Source organism: Salvelinus sp. IW2-2015, unplaced genomic scaffold (genome assembly GCF_002910315.2).
Source record: "Salvelinus sp. IW2-2015 unplaced genomic scaffold, ASM291031v2 Un_scaffold2753, whole genome shotgun sequence".
In the NCBI taxonomy this organism is placed as follows: domain Eukaryota; kingdom Metazoa; phylum Chordata; class Actinopteri; order Salmoniformes; family Salmonidae; genus Salvelinus; species Salvelinus sp. IW2-2015.
Genome location: NW_019944056.1, coordinates 61,025 through 83,178, shown reverse-complemented (window position 1 = coordinate 83,178; position 22,154 = coordinate 61,025). Strand labels below are relative to the sequence as shown.

General features: G+C 43.5%; 1 protein-coding gene across 1 annotated transcript; it reads right to left on the bottom strand.

The window, feature by feature from the left end:
• Positions 1-604: 604 nt before the first annotated feature.
• Positions 605-19,468, bottom strand: LOC112074674 (leukocyte receptor cluster member 8 homolog). The gene is given in 19 exon segments (XM_024141797.2): positions 605-6,427; positions 6,547-6,754; positions 6,878-7,007; positions 7,137-7,205; positions 7,318-7,419; positions 7,517-7,808; positions 8,195-8,359; positions 8,574-8,819; positions 9,818-9,988; positions 10,248-10,404; positions 10,546-10,805; positions 10,807-10,848; positions 10,850-10,908; positions 10,911-10,936; positions 10,939-10,993; positions 12,302-12,382; positions 12,668-12,811; positions 16,201-16,342; positions 19,149-19,468. Coding segments are annotated over 19 exon segments (2,553 nt in total). The 5' UTR covers positions 19,190-19,468; the 3' UTR covers positions 605-6,264.
• Between the last annotated feature and the right edge of the window lie 2,686 nt (positions 19,469-22,154).

Here is a 22,154-nt window from a genome sequence, read left to right as displayed (position 1 = left end):
TGCTCTCAAGTCTGTCACCTTTTATTCCTGTGTGCTTTTCTCTTCCTAGAACTTATTTTCCTTCATTATGAACTTACACATCTGAAGAGATGAATCTTGAAGAATTTCCTCTCCACCTATCTGTAGTTCTCTAGACATGCTAATGAGGATTTCTATTCTGTGGTTTGTAGCTTTAGTGCTTGTTGCTTCTTCACCCTATAGCTATCAGCCTACTCAATTTCCTCTTCATTATTTTGCATGCCTTTTCCAACTGCTCTCTGGTCATGCTGTGAGCTATTTTTTACTTCGGCCATTCTTTTGACATTTAATATTGTTCCTTGAATTTAAGTTCAGTGCCAATCCCTAGAAACAGTGCAATCATGTTGATCAGTGACATGAAAGCCAGAATTTCAGGACTTTGATATCAATCTATCAACTCACTGAACTGTCCCTGTAATATGATTGATTGTCCATTGCCCTCTGTTCAGATATAATAAATGCCTTTAACAATGTTCAGTTTGAGTAGTCTTCTGGGTTTGATACAATATCAATCTTGAGCAGCAATTTTTACATTGATTAAGTAGAAGTGCAACATGTCATTTCTATAACTCAAGACAAACAATACTTATTTCTAAACTTTTATTTTATTAGGTTCTTCAAGAAAAAAATACATATGTACACAGTATTTACAAAACAGGAGTATTTCATTTCAAATACAATCCAGGGAGGGTTGAGACTGGGGAGGAGGGATATTTTGCAAGTATATCCTTTAGTTTCAGCTAGCTGCAACAGAAACCACCTGAGCAGCGTAGAAGCAATACTTACTACCGAGAATGGATAGTTACTCAGCAACAATAGTCACTAGCAAACAGATACTCAACATGAAGAGGGTGGAGAAAGGAGATGATAGAAGGGAAGAGGGAGGGGACACATGCAGGTAAGAGGAGAGAAAAGGAGCAACAGAACAAATCCACTACAGTGAAGAATTAAAAATGAACCGATGCATCAGGCTGAAGTAAGAAAAGGGAATTGTTCAAGTGCAGTCTAATAGGACATATGGAGGCAGGAGTTACACATTGATGGGCTTCAAGAAGTTCAAGAGAGGAAAAAACAAACCCACAGGTGTCAGAAGGAACAGTTTACATTTTAAAAAGGAGAAGCATAGTTAAATGGAAATGTACAGTTATAAACTATTATTGAACAAAAAAAATGAATGTATCAGAACTAAAGCATCAATGTGAGATATGAGAGGTTGTGCAATGTTAAACATCTGACCAGGAGACAGCACGCTACATGAACTTGACTTCACTGTTGAAGAGGTGTCTGAAATCAACAGAGACAAGACAGAAAAGCATCCTGTTTAGGAAAGGTACAGAGCAAGACGGAGCAACATTCTGATATGGGAGCCAACTACTACCGGACTACTCAAAACTGACAGGAATGTGGCCAAATATACGCAGATAAAAAATGTTCTTATCTAGAATGGAATAGAGTATTTTCCTTGATATAATGTAAATTGTATGCTGTATGTCCAGATCCATTTCAAATCCCAAAAAGTTGTTTACATGCTAGAGATACTTATGAATGTGTTTCCAAGTTAAAATAACTCCCATTGTATTACGACAAATACCAAATGCGGGCAAATTAATTTACAGGTAGACCACATGAGAGGCAGCTGACAAAATGCATCGAGGTTACAGACGCCAAATATTCACTGACCAAAAAAGGTTGCCTTACCAAATATTTATCTGTACTTGAGAAGTTGACATAATGACAAAGCAATTTCTAGGGAACACCCTGGTTATGAAAAACAAGAACGCATGCAAATGTTTCTGGACAAACAGTATACATTAACACACATGATGGTTTAGAGGTATAGGCCTTCCTAACTATAGACAGAACTTTCAACAGTGTTCCAAAATTGTTTCTGGCAAACTAGAGTGGAACAAATCTGACATTGAATGTTTTCTTGATTCAAGTTAAGGATAGTCAAATAAAATACATTCAAAAGACTTGACTAAAACAATTGAAGTCAGGCTCCCATGTATAAGACACTGCAACATTTCAGGTCATATTGACAAAATGGCTTGAACTTGAGTTGGCAGTATCAAGTCTTCCATTTCTCACACTTTTCCCTCTCTCCAGCTTGCTTCTGGAGGCTGGGAGGAGGTGCTCTCTTTTCACATTCCTTTTGCTCCTGTAATGCAGTACTGCAAGAAGAAAAATAAGAGAAAAGGACTGGTAATGGGAGTGGGGAAAAGTAAAGAGGGACCGAGGATAGGAAGATGAGGAGAGAAGGGACAAGTTGAGTCATGAGTACAACTTCTGAAATTAATGACCGAAGTGACCCGAAACAAGAGCACATATCACACAAAATAGTGCCAGTCAAATGAAACAAAGGTATCTATAAATGGGTAGAAGGGTTGCTGAAAAGACTCATCCAGACATTCATATTGAAACTGATCCTGCAGTTTATATATATATATATATATATATATATATATATATCTCTCACAGGCTCTCTCAATCCAATCATTAAGAATATTAATAACGTTACCATAATGATATTTTACCATATCAAAACACTGACTCACACCAGCCAAGTCACTGTTAATCTGAAACAGGTCTGGGTTTGCTCTTTGACAAACTACTTCCAAAGAAATTGACAAACGGGAGACTTGAGCAACACAAACACACACAGTAACAGTTTGTTTCTTGGCTGATGGGAGTGCAGTGCCTTCAACCAAACCTTTCTCTTGCCATCAGGATGTTGTGTGGTGGTTTTAGTACATTACTTATCTCTAAGGAAGTGATATTCAAACTTTTTCAGCGGGGATATCATTTTTTCCACCAGATTTTCTGGGGACCATTTTTTTGGGCCAGAAATTTCCAAACCTACTGACACCCTTTAAAAAAATGTACATCAAATTCATTACATGTTCATCTCATCGAAATTAAAATAAACCAATAAATACATTTAGTCAATAAAAATTGATTTTTCAAAAGATCCTTTTCAAAAATGTTTCTATATTGTCCCATACAATATGACCTATGAATGTTTTCGCATTTCCCTCATGGGTCACGATGCTGACTTTGAATACCACTGCTCTAAGGGGTTCATGAGTACAGATAGCCAGAAAGGTTGAGATGACAGAAATGCATCAAATAAAATCTAAAAACAAAAATGGGTTTACAGAAGATGAGCATTTTAAAAAATGAGTAAGAAATGAAAGTGGTCAACCAAGGGAAATTTGGCAAGAAAAATATTTGGTTTATACAGCAAATATCCCATTTTCAATCCCTGTAAAAGCCCAAAATATAAACCTTCTGTCCTGCACTTATTGAATAAGCGGTCAAAAATATAGGGTAGAAATCACGCCAGTGTTTGCACTACAAAAAGCAGTTACTATCAATTCCCCATTTAAATCCACGGGAATATCAAAAACAGGCAATGTATTCCAAATCATCCACCTTTTTAGATTTGTAATTATAATTTACATATTCACATCAATTGTCTTAAAGAATTAAGTGTTTATTACCCATATCTAAAATGCTTCAGCTTCTCATTCACCATATACGTTTGTCAAAATTACACTTGCCCTGGTAAACATAAAACATATCAAAATGTCCAATGAATAGTTACTGAGAAGAAAAGGCCAACTGAATCCATAACAATGTACATTAGATACTGACACATCTACTCTATGGATGAGCACACAGGACATTTGTTACAGCACAGACTTCTGTTCATCCTGAAAGTAGTCATATCTTGTATATAGCCTCGTTAGTTATTTTATAATTTTATTGTATTACCAAATCCCTTTTATTTATATCATTTTTCTTGCTTTTTAACTCTGCATTGTTGGGAAAGGGCTCATATGTAAGCATTTCAGTCTGAACCTGTTGTATTCAGCGCATGTGACAAATACATTTGATATCTCCGCAATGGCACTGAACTCACTAAAATACCTCAAGCTTTGATGTGAATCAAGTTAATACTCTTCAAGGTCATGCCTGAAAACAACAATATGCTGATATTAGATCAACTGATATCACCAACTCATGTTCCATTTCTAGGTTCTATTTATGTATTGCCAATTATGTTGATTTACAATTAACTCCCCACACTAGTCTCCTCGCTTCAGATCTTATCAAGAGTATACACAGGGATGTAGCCTAATGTATAACTGCTGGATAGGACCCCAAAATAACTACTCTACAATCCTTCACTCTCACCTGCCTTTATTGAAAACCAAAATGTCTACAATGGGGTTTTAGAAATATCACATGATTTCTTAGCTTTAAATAAATAAGCAGATTATTTGATTACAGACAAACATTTGATAAGCAGTCTTATATGCCTTAGCCGTCAACATTAATGTCCTAAACTAATGTTTTGTGGCAGAATATGACAATTTTCAATTGAGAAGACAATTACCTTTTAAACCTGAATTTGTGTATCTGCACCTGCATAATTTGACAGTTTGGCTTCATTGTCTTGCAAATGAGGGGTGTTCCCCAAGGGTTAATACTGGCACCCTTAATTTTATATCACAATTTCAGACACACTATCACGTGGATGGAATTTAAGCAATTACCATTGACTTGATATCATACACCTTAACCCAAACCAACGGTTAGTTTGTGAATGAGCCAATAGTGAATACTGGGTGATCTATGCTGTGCTGTCATCCACCTCCTTCCAGCACACCAAGAGTCCTTTTTCTTACAAGCCATACATACATACTCAGCCTTATTGAACGGAGTGTGGAGCATACAAACCCAGACGTTGCCGCCATCTGCACAGACAGCGATCTCATCTCCGTATGGCAGAACTGATCCAGCCACCATATTTGAAGGTGGAGACTTTGCCACCATCTTGATGGAGCTGACTTCTTCCTGTGTGGTGGGGGTGCTTGACGACTGCTATTCCATGCTGCTGAGGGGGCTGTTGATCAGGTAACTCAGGAAACACCACAGGCTTGCCCAGAGCCTCAACTTGGTTATTTGGTACTCTTAAGGGGTGGGAGACTGCCTCCTTGTCTGCTCTCAGAGGATAGATGGACTAGAGGTGGATATCCTGCCTCCTGGACACATACCGAGGGATTGCGGAGGCCATTCTTGGTAAATATTAGGGGACTGTATCCACCATCACACTTTATAAGTCAATGCCTACCAGAAGGGACTAGACGCCAGGCTTGGAGATTTTCTATATTAGAGAGCAGATATAACTGGGATGTAAACTTTGTGGTCAAACTTTGGTGAACTCTGGGTGATGACTGTTGAAGGGTGAAGCAGGGGACTGTGGGTAGCGGACAACTGTGGGGTAAGGATGGCTGTGGCCAACATGGGCAAGGAGCCAATCAGAACCTTTAGATTTCTCAGTCAATACCTTTCTGCCAAGTGTGCAGGGCTACGCCGGAACAGGAAGTGGGGGTAACTTTCCCCACCTGATCGCCAATCGTAGACAGCTTGGGGGAAGGGGGGGCAGGACATACAAACCACCATCTCCTCCTCTCCCGGATTGGACGCTGGATCACAAAGGCTTCCTGAAAGCAGCAAAGGGCTAGCACAGTCTCTGGAGCTGAACACCTGAACAGACAAACCTCTTCTCTGGTTGATGGTTTGGTTTTGGAGTGGATGAGCAGCCTGTTGAATGAGGGCTTGAGGGATGACTTTAGCTAATTTCGTTTTCATCTCTCTCTTGGGTTCTCAAGGCTTGTCTTCGCATGAGTTTGAGGCTGTTGACTTGAGGGAAGGAAAAACATAACAGAACACTGTTAGCTTAAAACTTCTGAGAGCGATAGTGGATGGGAGACCTTGAGGCTACGCTCTTCCCTGATCTGTGTGAGTTGGCGCTTGATCTTCAGGTCTTAACTTGAACTAATGCCTAACATCATCTGTTCGTCATAAAAACGTTCTAAGTCGAAGGTATAATTAATATCTTGAGCTGATCAGAGATGTGTGGGGCTAAGCTATTCTAAATGTATTTGATGTGCAGCATGTATGCAGATAATCTCCCCCACTCTTGTTATACAGTCCATATCTGTGAGTACAGTGCATCTGTGGGTGGGATCCTCACTGAATTTCAGCCTTAAGTGATTTAGTGCGCCTTTGTGCATATCTCCCTCTTTCTACAGGACTAAATTGTAGTTTCAGTCTAACCACTTGTCTCCCTCCTGAAGTGTAGTGCAGAAGAACTTTAGGGTACATTCCTGACCCTGTCTATCTCTCAGTACCTCCCTTAGTGTGCTTTCCCCCCTCCCTGGTAAACCCCCCACCCCCTCAGGAGGCTGCCAGACAGGCTGAGCTGGTTTTGCAGTCTATCTTGCTGGGGTCAGAGGGGAAGAAGGTGACCCCCAGGCCTGTGAGGAAGGCCATGCAAGAGTCTAAACAAAGGAARCCCAGACTGGACTGCACATACTCCACCGGCAAGTCTGGTCTGAATCTGGGAAAACAGAGGGGGAGAGKCAATTTAAAGTTGGACCATTTCTATCCTACATACAACTACRTAAAATGAYGAATTGTTAGGAACCATGGAGTTTGGATGAAAGGCCTCTGACGTACGTTTTGAATAAGGCCCTGAGAGCGATCATCCTCTCCCTCTCTACAAACTTGTCTATGAGGTAGGATGCCATGCGTGGGGCTCTCCGGTAGAGCTGGAAAAACCGGTGGAAGTTTCCCAGAGCCCAGGMGGCGCGGAGGGAGAGAGCGTGGGACACACACTCATCCGCCCGCAGCGCCGCAGTCAGGTACACCAGCTCAGTCGTGATGTCTGTGTGTGGGGGGCAAACACGCAACCAAGACAATCAGGACATTAAGCTCAATTCTATGCGAGCCAAAATCCAATGCAGAAATATAATGATTGATGAGGAATATCAGGCAGGTGGTAAGTTACCTCCAGAGTTTTTAGTGAAGATATAGTAGAGTAGTCTGTAAGCAGTGAACTCCCCTATGTTCTCTGACGGGTTGTCCTTATACAGGGCCTTCAGCTGCATCTGGCACTGGTTGAACTCTGCGTGGTCGCCCTGGTAACAACCCAAACATTCAGAGAAGAATGCACATCTAGTACGACACCGCACCTTTAAACTCAAATACGGCCCTGACGTCAAATACGAGGTAGCGAAGGGGGACGATGTATGGAGAGGTCCTCTCACCTTTTCCAGAGCGATGCGTGCATGGCACTCGTATACTTCCACTGTGAACTCTGTACGAACTCCTTGGACCTGAAAGGAGGAGAGACGCCTCCTGTTTTCATATCCTCATACAATATGATTCAAATACCGAGATAGGACAAAGTGCCTGTTCGACAAAACTAAAGAGGACATGTAAACTGACTGTGAGGTCCTGTCGTATGGACTTCATCTGTTCACAGGCGTAGGGGTAGTCCTGACGGGTCTTCCAGTGGGCCTTCACGGCCAACAGAGACTTCCTTAGCACCTGGCCAGAGACAGGGGATTAGGAGACAAGCATCACACAATCTGAAGGGAGGCCTCAAATAAGGATCCTCTCATTCCACGTGACAGGCGATACTCACAGATACAGGACGCACGGTGGCAGGGTCGGGGGCACAGGTGAGTCTCAGGTAGATCTTGGTGATCTCTTGGCAGGTGCCCACGATGGGGCAGTCGTCCCAGCTCAGGTCCTCCTTGGGCAGCTCCAGGTTGTTGATGGACAGCACCAGGGGCTCTGAGCGCATCTTGGTGTTGTGGAAGCGTGCCGCTCGGCTTTGTTTCTTGGCCTCCCGGTGGGGGTCGTGGAAGTCCAGGCCGGCGTTCCCACCTTTCCTCTTCTTGCCCAGGACGGTGGAGTTAGCGTCATCCATGTTTCTGAGAAGAGAAGCCCAAATGTGATCAGCACAATGAGAATCAGGGAAAGGTGAATATTAGTTTGTTTGTGGGTCAAGGCCAATGACTTGAAAGAAGATTTCACCCAAAACTAGCTTTTGGTATTTGTTTCATTAGTCCATTGTTGATATAGTCCCAGAATGTTTTGCATATCAGCAATCAAGTTTTCAAGACGTATCATTTTCAAAATACAGCCGGTATGATGCATTTAGCATCATATGATGCCGAGTTTGGCATAATATTATGCAAAACGCATTATTCCGGCTATATTTCTGTATTTTGAAAGTTGTATATCTTGAAAACTTGATTGCTGACATGCAAAACATTCCGTCTGGAATTTTTCTTTAGGCCAAAACATGCTTGTTTACCTCCGTCCTCTGTTACCTCTTCCGCCCCTTCCTCGTCCCCTCTCTCCACCCCCTCTGCCTCGGTCCCTGTCGCCCCCACGGCCACGCCCTCCTTTCTGGTTGCGCCGGGGAAGCTGGGTTCGGAGGTCACTGGACATGCTGCTGTCCGACTGGGACTCAGAGTCACTGGAAGAGGAGAAGGAACAGGACATTACAACATAAAACTACACAGCATACTTTCTCTTTTTAGAGTGGCTATCATTATACTATATTAAGGGGAATATTTGACCTATAACAAAGCAGGTTGGGACAAATAATACACCTGGCCAATTATGAAAAAAATATGAAAAAATTTAAATCACTGGACTAACCCAAAACATACAAACACACCGTCTCTCACCTGCGTCTGTGTCTCTGGCCATTGCGGTCCCTGTGACGGTTGTGGGAGGGAGAGGGGGAGCGAGAGGAGGAGCCTGAGGAACTGGATGAGGGGCTTCTCTGGGAGAAGACGTTCCTGTAGTGCCCCAACCTGGCCCCACCACCCCTGCCACGCGTAGACCCACCTGTACCCCCACCACGGCCCACAGAACTCTCCAGAGTCCTCTGGGTGGGTACAACCTCCCAGCGAGACTGCTTGGCCTTCAGTCTGGACGGCGAGAGAGAAGGGATTAGGATGACTAGCACCTCTTGATAGGGCTTAGGCAGAAATTAGGCATTTGGTCTCCACAAGGGGATTCAGGCTTTCTAAGTTCCTAGACGGTGAAGCACCAGGCTAAGTTCCTAGACGGTGAAGCACCAGGCTAAGTTCCTAGACGGTGAAGCACCAGGCTAAGCTTCTAGAACGGTTGAAGCACGCGGCTAAGTTCCTAGACGGTGAAGCACCAGGCTAAGTTCCTAGACGGTGAAGCGACCAGGCTAAGTTCCTAGACGGTGAAGCACCAGGCTAAGTCCTAGACGGTGAAGCACCAGGCTAAGTTCCTAGACGGTGAAGCACCAGGCTAAGTTCCTAGACGGTGAGCACCAGGCTAAGTTCCTAGACGGTGAAGCACCAGGCTAAGTTCCTAGACGGTGAAGCACCAGGCTAAGTTCCTAGACGGTGACAGCACCGGGCTAAGTTCCTAGACGGTGAAGCACCAGGCTAAGTTCCTAGACGTGAAGGACCAGGCTAAGTTCCTAGACGGTGAGAGCACCAGGCTAAGTTCCTAGACGGTGAAGCACCAGGCTAAGTTCCTAGACGGTGAAGCACCAGGCTAAGTTCCTAGACAGGTTGAAGGACCAGGCTAAGTTCCTAGACGTGTGAAGAAACCAGGCTAAGTTCCTAGACGGTGAAGCACCAGGCTAAGTTCCTAGACGGTGAAGCACCAGGCTAAGTTCCTAGACGGTGAAGCACCAGGCTAAGTTCCTAGACGGTGAAACACCAGGCTAAGTTCCTAGACGGTGAAACACCAGGCTAAGTTCCTAGACGGTGAAACACCAGGCTAAGTTCCTTGACGGTGAAACACCAGGCTAAGTTCCTAGACGGTGAAACACCAGGCTAAGTTTCAAGACAGTGAAACACCAGGCTAAGTTTCAAGACAGTGAAACATCAGGCTAAGTTTCAAGACAGTGAAACATCAGGCTTTTTCAAAGAACTGCTCCACTCACTCAGGCAGAGGTTCGCGGTCCCAGTCGATGGTGTAGGCAGACCCATCCTGTAGTCTTTTCTGTAGGACCTCCTTCAGCCCCTTTTCGGTGCGGTCCTTGTCCTCCTCATTCTCACAGGCTGTGAAGCAGCGCTGAACATACTCCTTCATCGCCTGKGGCCAGTCCTGGGGCCTGAGGGAATCATTTTTATAATCAGCATCGCAACAGTAAATCAGGGGGAAAGGAAACTGGTTTGGGAGTACTAGGTCAATTTGAAGTGACTAATTATTAGTTTGAGAAAGMGGGACATGGTACTTCTGAAATCTATTGGATGCAGATTTTAAACCCATGTCATCTTCTGATCATGAGTAGAGATACTTAATTCTTCCCCAGTAGGTATTAAGGATAGTAAAGATAGATATATTGGTGTCATTAGTAGCTGTCTCCTCACCGTGTCTGGGCACCGCCAGGTGCAGCAGGAGCAGCAGCTGGGGAGGAAGGAGTAGCAGCCAATCCGGTGGGTTGTTCCCCAGGAGGGAAACTCTGATTGGTCATGACGTAGGGTCGCTTGGGAATGTTGAACTTCATCGCACCTGCTCCAGGTGCCTCTGTGGAAGACAATAAAGAAGGCATTGAAACAAAGACAATAACACCAAGTGATGGGAAACAAACACAAAGACAAGCTGATAGAAAAAAACATGCTTGAGATACCTGAACACACACACAACTCAATCCCCTCACACACTTACGTTTCATGCGGTGCCAGAGCTGCTGTCCTTGTTGCTGTGGCTGTGGCTGTTGTTGTTGTTGATGGTTCTTGTTTTTGTTGGCCTCTCCTCTCCCAGCTCCTGGTCCATACTGACCCTGTCCTTGTTGCTGGTGTTGGTTGTTATTCTGCTGCTGCTGGTACGAGTTCTGAGTGTGGTAGCTCTGCCCATAGCTGGGCCTGCCCTGGTTGTGGTTGTAACCTCTCATCTGATTGGGGTCGTTGTTGGGGTAGGGCATGGGGGTTGTAGGAGTTCTGCCCTGGAGGAAGGGGGTACTGGAGTTGGAGGGGGGGATGGCTGGGGAGGGGGGGGTGGGGGCTGCTCAGAGCTGGTGGGGCTCTGGGGGGTGGTTGAGGGGCAGCAGGAGGAGGGGTTGTGGCTGAGAGGGGTAGCTGGAGGACTGGTCATCCATCACGGGCAGGGATGGAGGCTGGGAAGGTAGGGACAAATAATAGATGGGGGAAGAAACTTGTGAAAGAAGATAATAAACTGCAGAGATTCCAAAAACTTCAAACTGAGAATATCTCAGACTTCAGCTCCAGACATATTCTTAGTGGGAGGATTACATTATGCTGAGCCGCGAGGCACCGGGTAAAGGCCGTTACGTCATCGGTCGAAAGCGGGAGGAGCGTCCTTCTCAAACCGAACAGTCATCCATCTGTGCCCCTTCTCAAACGAACAGTCATCCATCTGTGCCCCTTCTCAAACCGAACAGTCAATCCATCTGTGCCCCTTCTCAACCGAACGTCATCCTCGTCCCTTCTAAAGAACAGTCATCCATCTGTGCCCCTTCTCAACCGAACAGTCATCCTCTGTGCCCCTTCTCAAACCGAACAGTCATCTGTGCCCCTTCTCAAACCGAACAGTCATTGTGCCCTTCCAACGAACAGCATCTGTGCCCCTTCTCAAACCGAACAGCAATCTGTGCCCCTTCTCAAACCGAACAGCATCTGTGCCCTTCTCAAACCGAACAGCATCTGTGCCCCTTCTCAAACGAACAGAATCTGTGCCCCTTCTCAAACCGAACAGTAATCTGTGCCCCTTCTCAAACGAACAGCAATCTGTGCCCCTTCTCAAACCGACAGCAATCTGTGCCTTCAAACGACAGCATCTGTGCCCCTTCTCAAACCGAACAGTATCTGTGCCCCTTCTCAAACCGAACAGTAAATCTTTGCCCCTTCTCAAACCGAACAGTAATCTGTGCCCTTCTCAACCGAACGCAATCTGTTGCCCCTTCTCAAACCGAACAGTATCTGTGCCCCTTCTCAAACCGAACAGCATAATCTGTGCCCTTTCAAACCGAACAGTAATCTGTGCCCTTCTCAAACGAACAGTAATCTGTGCCCCTTGCCAGAATCTGCCCCTTCTAAACCGACAGTAATCTGTGCCCCTTCTCAAAGCGAACAGTAATCTGTGCCGCTCAGTAATTTTGTCAACAAGGCAGCATGACACATTGACCAATCAACAGTGTAGGTTTGTACCTGACAGTGTGAGATAAGGGACGCTTGTCAGGGTAGAAATAGAACATTATTCAAATGCCAGTCATCAATAACATCTTAATTCATGCAATTGATCCCTAGGGCACTTCTGTCCGGAAACAGAAAGTCATTTTTACACAAACGCCTGGCATTGGGGACTCATTTAGTCAATGATTCATAAACTGCAATAGAGGAAGAGTGAAGTAAACTGAAAACTTGATTGATTTAAGTAGCAACAGTAGCAGTTTTCTAATGGTTACCTGTCCAGTTGGAGTGGTGGGAGAGGGGTAAGGTCCTGGAGGTACACCATACTGGCCCTGAGGATAGCCACCACCACCATACTGGAGAATCAGAGGAAAACACACTTCAAATATGGTACTGGCTTGGCTTCAACCAATGGTTTTATGTTGTGTATTCTGTCGGTGTATCATGTGTTAACAGTTCATCGTTTTTTTAGTCGCAAAGTGCCGGTTTTGTAATGTGTAGGCTAAATCGAACAATTCCAATTCCTTATCTAAATGCTATAGTGCATAAAGCCGGCATCAGTGTCGGGATATCATTACCAAGGACTATTATCATTACAGTTCATCTGAAATGTAGAGGGTGCGGAGGATATGTACACGTACGGGGCCCGGCGCCATGGGGTAGTAGTAATTGTAGGGGTAGGTGTAYCCAGGATACGGCTGCTGCTGGTTCTGTTGGTACCACTGTTGGTAGTACTGCTGCTGTATGGCTGTGGACTCAGTTACTGCAGGCTTAAACTGACCAGCCTGGAAACACAAACAGACAACTACTAAGTGATGAGAGATCAAATCAGAACGAAAGCCTACTCGTCCATTTGAATCATATTCGGGTAAAAAGCCAGGAAGACCTGGGCCCGTATCCACAAAGCCTCAGAGTAGGAGTGCTGATCTAGGACCAGTTTAGCCTTTTAGAATCCTAATCAATAAGACTACATACACAGGTTGGGACCTGATCCTAGATCTGCACTCTTACTTTGAGACGCTTTGTGGATACGAGCCCAGATCAGACAGTTGTGTGTCTGTCAGGAAGGAAAATATGGTCCATGCTGTACAGCTCGTCAAGTTAAGATAACTGTTGAGGTAATATATTATACCCAATAACAAGCGCCTTTGAGATTAAAGCCGGGTATACACCACACAATTTTGGCTCCGATTTAGCTGTCCCAAACAAGTTTTTGAGATTGGAGATAAAATCTCCATGTCATTGCCTACTCGGGGCCCGTGGCCGTCACCGTCGTTTAATGTGAGCGGGTCAGAGACTCAATCTGAGGGYTACTGATCTCGTCTTTGAGCAATCCCAGACGTCCCGATATTTTCCAACATGTTTGATTTTATCGGACCCAAATCTGCAAAGGTCTTGTAGTGTGAGATGTGYAACGACAAGTTGAGAACGATGCTCAGCAATAGCCAATGAGAGCTCGCCAGAGAAGCCAGTGAGATGACTCTCGAGCAGGAGCGATGACTACTACTAGTATGTGTTTGTACTTGCCTTTAACCAAAGTGTCAAATTGTTAAAGCTCACAAGCAATGTTATTTAATTCAAAACGTAAGCTAGATATTTCAAATTTGTATGGGAAGCTTGAATGACAAAACGTTTATCAGGCTGCTTTGAGCCACAGCCCGTAGCTACATCAAATGTAATCAAATCATTGTTATTTTGTCAAGACAGCATGGTATGGAGAATCCTCACGACCAGGTCAACGATCTTTCAGTGTGTGACCCCGTTTGTGCCACATCGTTTAGTGTGCGCACCAATACGTTGGCAAGACAAAAAAACCTACAGGAAAGACAGTCGTTTAATGTTTGAGGCTCAGCGATGTTAGGACTTTGAAAGTCGTGTAGTTTTCACCCGGCTTAAAAAAAAGGCACTGTTACTATGACAACAACTAGACCAGCATTTCATTTAAAAATGGGGTCGTGGGAGAAACTCAAGTAAAAAAAAAAGTGCTTGGTTCATAGAACCAGGGTTACGTCAGCAACATTCAGTAGCTGCTAAATGGGGTTGTAATAAACCGAGCAGCTTCGATTTTTTGACTATAAATATGGCTCTCTTTTGGAATGGTTTAAGCTACAAAATATTATGGCCCCATCACTGAAACAGAAGACTCAGGAACATATATGCGTATTCTGTTTCACTCTACAATGCCCACAAGGCGCGCAGAACTCATTAGAACAGAATGGACGAACAGGCACTAAATCAGACTGGGGGAAAAAGAACACCACTAGTTAGATTTCCATCCAATTGGCAACAGATTTTAATGCAAATATTCTAAAATCCACAAAGAAAATATGCACATTTTCCCTCCAGTGGTGTGTTTCCACCAAACTGACTTGTTGGGAGAAATCTGTGCTTTATGACAGTGCATACAAATTGTAATTTTTCGCTTAAGTTTTTATATATCTAATAAAAATGAAACGTTCAGTGTGTTTCCATAGAATTTTCAACTCCACCGATAGTTTTGTCACAAACTGTTGGGTTAAATAGCACATTGTCCTATTCTGGTCTTGGCACATGCGCCCTAGCCAACAGTTTGCAGATACAGTGCGGGTAGGATAGTCTACATACATTAAATATGTGTATTTATCAAACGGCAGTCAAGCAATCAATCATGTCACCAGAATAAGACCCACGATATTTACTGTAAAGGAGCATCAAGCTCATAGTGTGCACTTTCATAATTTACTTAATCTGTAGCCTAATAAACTGCATGGTTTCCCGAGTTATAGTGGGCGGACCACACACCATATCATCGCGTGACTCCAAGTTGTCAACCTATGATTGGTCAACAAGCTTATTTGACAAGTCAAATAGTGTTATTTGACACGCAAAGACCCAAACAGCTTTCCATAGTATGAGAAATCCTGGCTGAGAATGAAACGACTGAACAAAGAAACAGCACAGCAAGTGAAAGAAATAGGTTTTGATTATGTTTTACTGGAAAGACGGACATAGGTAAATGCCAACAAAATACATTTTTGGTCAGTTTGGTGTGTGTGTGTAACCTTTATTTAACTAGGCAAGTCAGTTAAGAACAAATTCTTATTTACAATGACGGCCTACCCCGGACGACACTGGGCCAATTGTGCGCCGCCCTATGGGACTCCCAATCACGGCCGGATGTGATACAGCCTGGATTCGAACCAGGGACTGTAGTGACGCCTCTTGCACTGAGATGCAGTGCCTTAGACCACTGCGTCCATGTGTGCGTGTTGACTATTTAACTGTACTAGAATGCTTAAAAGTCCGCAAAAATTGTAAACATCGGTTATCAGTATCGTTTTTTGGGGCAAGGAAAATATTAGATGTCAGTATCGGCCAAAAATAGTGTCACGCAAAGACGCAAACAGCATTCAATAGTACGTCGTGAAGCTAATAGCAGTGACGCCATTACCGGGTAACTCCGGTAGGGCAACAAGTGTACCGGGGCTCAACCAGTCGGCGAAAGCCAACATCAGCCACGACAGAGAACCGTTGATTGTCAAGGGCAATGAATTCCATTATCGTGGCGTAAATGGATTTCCTTTCAGTTCTCTCTCTGAAATGTTCTTACTCTTTCAAATGACTGCTCCACTTGTTGACTGCTCGATCCACACCAGCAGACATAGTGGGCTAGGTTAGGAATGCTGTGTTGCACGTGTAGTGCAACATTTTACGTGGCGTCATTATGTCATGTACCTACGTTATATAGGTATGCACATCCGCTTTGACATCGGTTTTGCACATCAGCGTTAAACTAGACATCGGGCCTATACTGAGGTTGGCATTTTTAACTAATAACATCCGATTCCGATATGTTCACCGATATATCGTGCATCCCTAGTCAAAAGTACTGTCAGACTGATTTGTAATGGACTGTCATATAGCCCCAATTTAAAAGTGAACATTTGCCGTTGATGACAAAACTTTTTTTTTTTTTTTTTACATGGTTGGGTCGCATTTGTATATATATCAAAATGGGGTCGCGGGCCAACACAGTTTAGGAACCCCTGAATTAGACGAATAGAACTGCCATCTGCCAGACATGAAACCCCTTCATAAGCAGAATTTCACTTCATTATCGTAGATAACGTGCCTTACAGTAAGTGAACAAACGCATCAGAGAAGCAAAAGAACAGACACATAAGCAAACACACACCTGAGCTGTGGTCCGGTTGGCCTGAGCGGTCTTGGTGGCGCTCTGGGTCTTGCTGATGGAGGCCAGTGCCTGTCTGGCCTTCTCCCACTCTGGGTTTTCCGAGACGGTCTGGCCCTCTGGACCTGCTGCTGCGCCATACGACCTACAACAGACAGGAGACACGTGACTGTCAGTCATTCAGTACGGAAACCAAACAAATGTCTGAAACTTGGTCATGTTAAATGTTTGTTAACTTGGAAGATACTACCACCAAACCAGCAATATTTACAGCACACCAATTCTTTACTCAAGAATTGTTTTTTGAAATGTATAACTACACTGAATAAAAATATAAATGCAACAATTTCAAAGCTTTTACTGAGTTACAGTTCATAAAGGAAATATATTTTTTATTTAACCAGGAAAAGCCCATTGAGATCCAGAGTCTCTTTTTCAAGGGAGACCTGGCCAAGGGAGCAGCAACAATCAATACATTACAGAATTAAAACATACAACATGATCCAGCCTTAAAATGCATTTACACGCCTCTGTAACATTCTCCCTTCAAAATGTAAAATTAATTCAGTGGCACTAACTTATCTAGATGAAGCATGGGTTGTAGACTATTCCATGCCTCTGGTGCACAAGACGAGAAGGCAGTCTTGCCAAATACTGTAAATGTCCTGGGGACTTTAAGTAGCAACCACCTAGCAGGCCRGGTATGGTAACCGCTGGTTAAGAGAATGTTAAGAGTGTGCAAAGCCGTCATCAAGGCAAAGGGTGGCTACTTCGATGAAACTCAAATATAAAATATATTTTGATTACTACATGATTTCATGTGTTATTTCACAGTTGACGTCTTCACTATTATTCATCACTGTAGAAAATAGTAAAAATAAAGAAAAACCCTTGAATGTGTAGGTGTGTCCAAACTTTTGACTGGTACTGTATGACTATCTGCATATAGATGCAACTTTTCTGGTTGCATCCCATTTCCCAGATTAATAAAAATTGAGAACACCATGAGCTAAAACAGAACCCAGCAGCTAAAATGAAATAAATGTATTAGGTCCTAATCTATGGATTTCACATGACTGGGAATACAGATATGCATCTGTTGGGTCACAGTCACCTTAAAAAAAGGCATGGATCAGAGAGATGATCTGTGATTGTGGCCTGTGGAATGTTGTCCCACTCCTCTTCAATGGCTGTGCGAAGTTGCTGTATATTGGCTGGAACCGGAACACGTGGTAATACACGTCGACCCAGAGCATCCCAAACATGCTCAATGTCTGTTGAGTATACAGGCAATGGAAGAACCGGGACATTTTCAGCTTCCAGGAATTGTGTATAGATCCCTGCGACATGGGGCTGTGCATTATCATACTGAAACATGAGGTGATGGCAGAAGATGAATGGCACGACAATGGGCCTCAGGATATCGTCATGGTATCTCTGTGTACCGAAACAGCCATCGATAAAAAGCAATTGTGTTCGTTGTCCATAGCTTATGCCTGCCCATACCACAACTCCACGCTACCACGGGGCACTCTGTTCACAACGCTGATACCAGCAAATCACTTGCCCAAATGACACCATAAAAGAAGATGAGCTTCCCTGAGACGGTTTATGACAGTTTATGCAAGCCCAGTTTCATCAGCTGTCCGGGTGGCTGTTCTCAGACGATACTGCAGACAAAGCAGCCAGATGCGGAGAGCCTGGGCTGGCATGGTTACACGTGGTGTGCGTTTGTGAGGCCGTTGGACTTACTGCCAAATTCTAAAACGACATTGGAGGTGGCTTATGGTAAAGAAATAAACATAAAATTCTCTGGAAACAGCTCTGTTGGACATTCCCTCTAAACGTGACACATCTGTGGTATTGTGTTGTGTGACAAAACTGCACATTTTAGAGTGGCCTTTAATTGCCCCCAGCACAAGGTGCACCTGTGTAATGATCATGCTGCTTAATCAGCTTCTTGATAATCATCTTGATATGCCACACCTGTCAGGTGGATGGATTATCTTGGCAAAGGCAAAATGATGACTAACATATGTAATTTTTGCACAACAATTTAGATAAATAAGCTTTATGTGCATATGGAACATTTCTGGAATCTTTTATTTTAGTACATGAAACCAACACTTTACATGTTGCGTTCATATTTTTGCTCCGTGTATATGAATACATTTTAGTAAGGTAACCTGTTGAATGAGCATCTCAGCTGCTTGAGCATGGCCCCGCCACACACATAAAATTCAAAGCCTGCTATTTCTGTGGTCCCTAAATAAAATGGGACATTCTCATTGGTGGGAAATAAATGTGTCTCTGTTAGCAGAGGGTATGTTGAGCGAATCTCAAAATAAGAGTGCTTTGACTCCACATGAAGAATAGCAAGAACCCCTGCTAGAACAGAATAAAACAGTAATCGCCTGGCCCTGCCTATATTTAAGAGACAGTAACTTTGCTGACAACTAACTAGACCATTTCCAAATCTTATAGAAGTGATTCAATGACAAGTTAGACAATACTGCCCAAGCCTTGAGAGAGTAGCTTAACTGCCCGGTCCGGAATCAACCCATTAGCCCTATTACACCAGTTCTTGATGACCCATCGTAGACATGAAAATCGTGTTGATACTAGAAGTTGTTGTGACCCAGCCTGGAAGATAACGGTAACTTAGTGAGAGTCTTGGATGGATGTTACTAGGTTACTGGACTGTGACCCAGTTAGCTAATTACCTTGTCTCTCATAACTACGTACTACATAGTTGGTGGTGTTTGCTAGTAGAGAAGGCTAGCCGATACGAAACTGCAGGAACGTAACTAATGGAACGAGACAAACTCTGCGAATCGCAGGCTTTCTTCGAACGTTATTAAATGTCAATGTCTAGGTAGAATACAGGTCAAAATAAAGTGAGAACATATTCGAAAGCTCGATATGTTTAACTTGATAATTTTAGGTCTTACCAGTTAGCAGCTGGAGCTGTCTGGGTCGTTTTCGCCGCCATTTTGCCACCGAGACAACTAGCTAACTACTGTACCAATATAATAGAACGTCGTAGGCCAGAAGACCCTAACGTAAACAAGAACAATTAAATCACAATATACAATGAAAGTTGGTCCTTCGGGTCTTTTACTCTACCATCCACTACTTCTCAACAAGACAGTCTTTAAATGTAAGAAAAAAAACACTATAAAGCAATATCTAAACGTCGAATAATGCCATTTTCACAAGAACAACCGTAGCTGCAATGGACCTTCAACTGAAAAACAAAATGGCAGTTGCATTAGATATGGAACGTATGCCTCGCCTTCCGTTTCCTTTGCCTCGCCTCCTCTCGTTGGAAGAAAATACTTACCTACTTTGTTCCTAGATTTCAAAGTAAGTTTTGCCTTCTCATTACTACTATTGCTACTACACTTGCATATTAAAGTTATTGTTGTTGAACACCGTAACCCTTAATGTTGCAGAATAATATTGAATAAAACATTTTTTTACTCTCCCTGCTGGTGAAAAGCTGTTTTAACTGTTATAATTAAAATATTTATATTTTTAAGTCTCTTCAGCCTCCACCACACAACTGTCAAGCAAGGTGAATGTGATAAGATAGTCTCGACCAGGGATGGGCAACTATGATGGGGGTGGGGGCCACAAAAAATCTGAACTCATCATGAGGGGCCGCAGTTGCTCGCTGGTCTTTGTACCCAAATCCATACCCAAACGTGCAGTCAGAGCCGGCCTTTTGGGGGCCCTAAGTGAGAGTGGGTGGCCCCCCAGTCGGTAATTCGACCATGATTCCTACAAGTTTAGATAGCTGGCTCGACTAATTTACCAATCTAAAAATGTTTATCTGACATGAGCTAATTGAGTGACTGTGTAGTGACTGACATAACAAGAGAAAAACTGCTGATCCACAACCAAATTTCGATATTGCACCTTGTGTATTCTACTATTCTAACTCTAAACAGTAATTCGAGACCCCGACAGAGTTCCTGAATTAAAAATAAATAATAATTGTTAAGTTTTGGGAAATTGATCCGCGTATAGCTGAGGGTGCCCCCTGAAAAATCTGAAAGTAAAAAAGTATTAATAACAAAAAATTCTCACTAAAGTTATACGTTTTAATGTCACATGCACAAGTATGGTAAAATGCCTTTCATGCAAACTCAAAACCCAACAATGCAATAATCAATAACAATATATTACATTTTTTTTTAAACACACAAGAAATAAGAATAAGAAATATGAAATACACAATAAAATAAGTAAGTAAGCATACTATATGTAACGGATGTGAAATGGCTAGCTAGTTAGCGGGTACGCGCTACTAGCGTTTCAATCAGTTACGTCACTTGCTCTGAAACCTAGAAGTAGTGTTGCACCTTGCTCTGCAAGGGCCGCGGCTTTTGTGGAGCGATGGGTAACGACGCTTCGTGGGTGTCAGTTGTTGATGTGTGCAGAGGGTCCCTGGTTCGCGCCTGTGTCGGGGCGAGGGGACGGTTTAAAGTTATACTGTTACATTGATGCTGTTGACCCGGATCACTGGTTGCTGCGGAAAAGGAGGAGGTTGAAAGGGGGATGAGTGTAACGGATGTGAAATGGCTAGCTAGTTAGCGGGTACGCGCTACTAGCGTTTCAATCAGTTACGTCACTTGCTCTGAAACCTAGAAGTAGTGTTGCACCTTGCTCTGCAAGGGCCGCGGCTTTTGTGGAGCGATGGGTAACGACGCTTCGTGGGTGTCAGTTGTTGATGTGTGCAGAGGGTCCCTGGTTCGCGCCTGTGTCGGGGCGAGGGGACGGTTTAAAGTTATACTGTTACATATATACAGGGAATATTTTTAAAAGTCAGTTCCAATAACATATTTACAATGTGCAGGGATACTGGAGTGATGGAGGTAGATAAGGGTAAGGGGTCTAGGCACCAGGATATAAGCTAAATAGAGTAGCAGCAGTTTGTATGTGAGTGGGTGTGCAAGTGTGTGGAGTCGGTATAAATGTCTGTGCATATTATGTGTGAGCAAGCAAATGATGGAGTGAGTATTTGTGAGTGTGTTGGAGTGACAGTGTGTGTTAGTGTGTAGGGTCCTGTGAATGTGCATAGAGACAATAAAGTCAATAAAGTTACAAGGTTAACTCAGATAGTCGATGAAGCAAGTTTGTTAGCTATTTATCAATCATATTGCTTGGGGATAGAAGCTGTTCAAGAGCCTGTTGGTGTCAGACTTGATGCACCGGTACCACTTGCMGTGCGGCAGCAGAAAAAATWGTCWATGGCTTGGGTGGTTGGAGTCTAAAAGTAGTGCACTGGGCCTTTAGCCCACTGGGCCTTTCCTAGTCCTGGAAACATGGGCCTACAAAAGGGGGCTGCCAGTTGTCCATCCCTGGTCTAAACTCTGGTCTACATACAGCCAGTTCAATTTGAATATTTGACTTGGGTCATAGCAACATTGTTCACAGAGGGCGAGTAATACTGTGACATTCAGGGGTCTCTTTTTTTCATGGGACCTCCTATGTGTGCACACCCCAAAAAATGTATGGGCCTAATAGTAAAGACATGATATTTAACTGTCTATTTTTTATTTAGCATGAACACAACCAGTCATGATGTTTTCATCTTTATTGTCAAACAAATCACTTAAAAAGTAGGCTACCTGCGCATGTTCATCCACTCAAGCATCGAAACAATGCACTGTGCACTCACGCAATTTGATGAATCTGTTACAAAACACCAAAAAGTGTAATGACATTCAGAGATTGTCATTGAGTCTATGCTCTTGTAGCCTGAATTAATAATTTTTTTATAAAAAGAAAAGTTGGGACACCTGAAAAGGGTCTGAGATATGGGACTGTCCGGAGATGACAACCCGTACTGGGCAAAGATGTCAATTTTAGTGAATAGTTTGAGTTATGGCCTTGTCTCAGAGGAATGTGCCTCGGAACCAGATGCTGATGATGGGTTGGTTGCCCTTTGG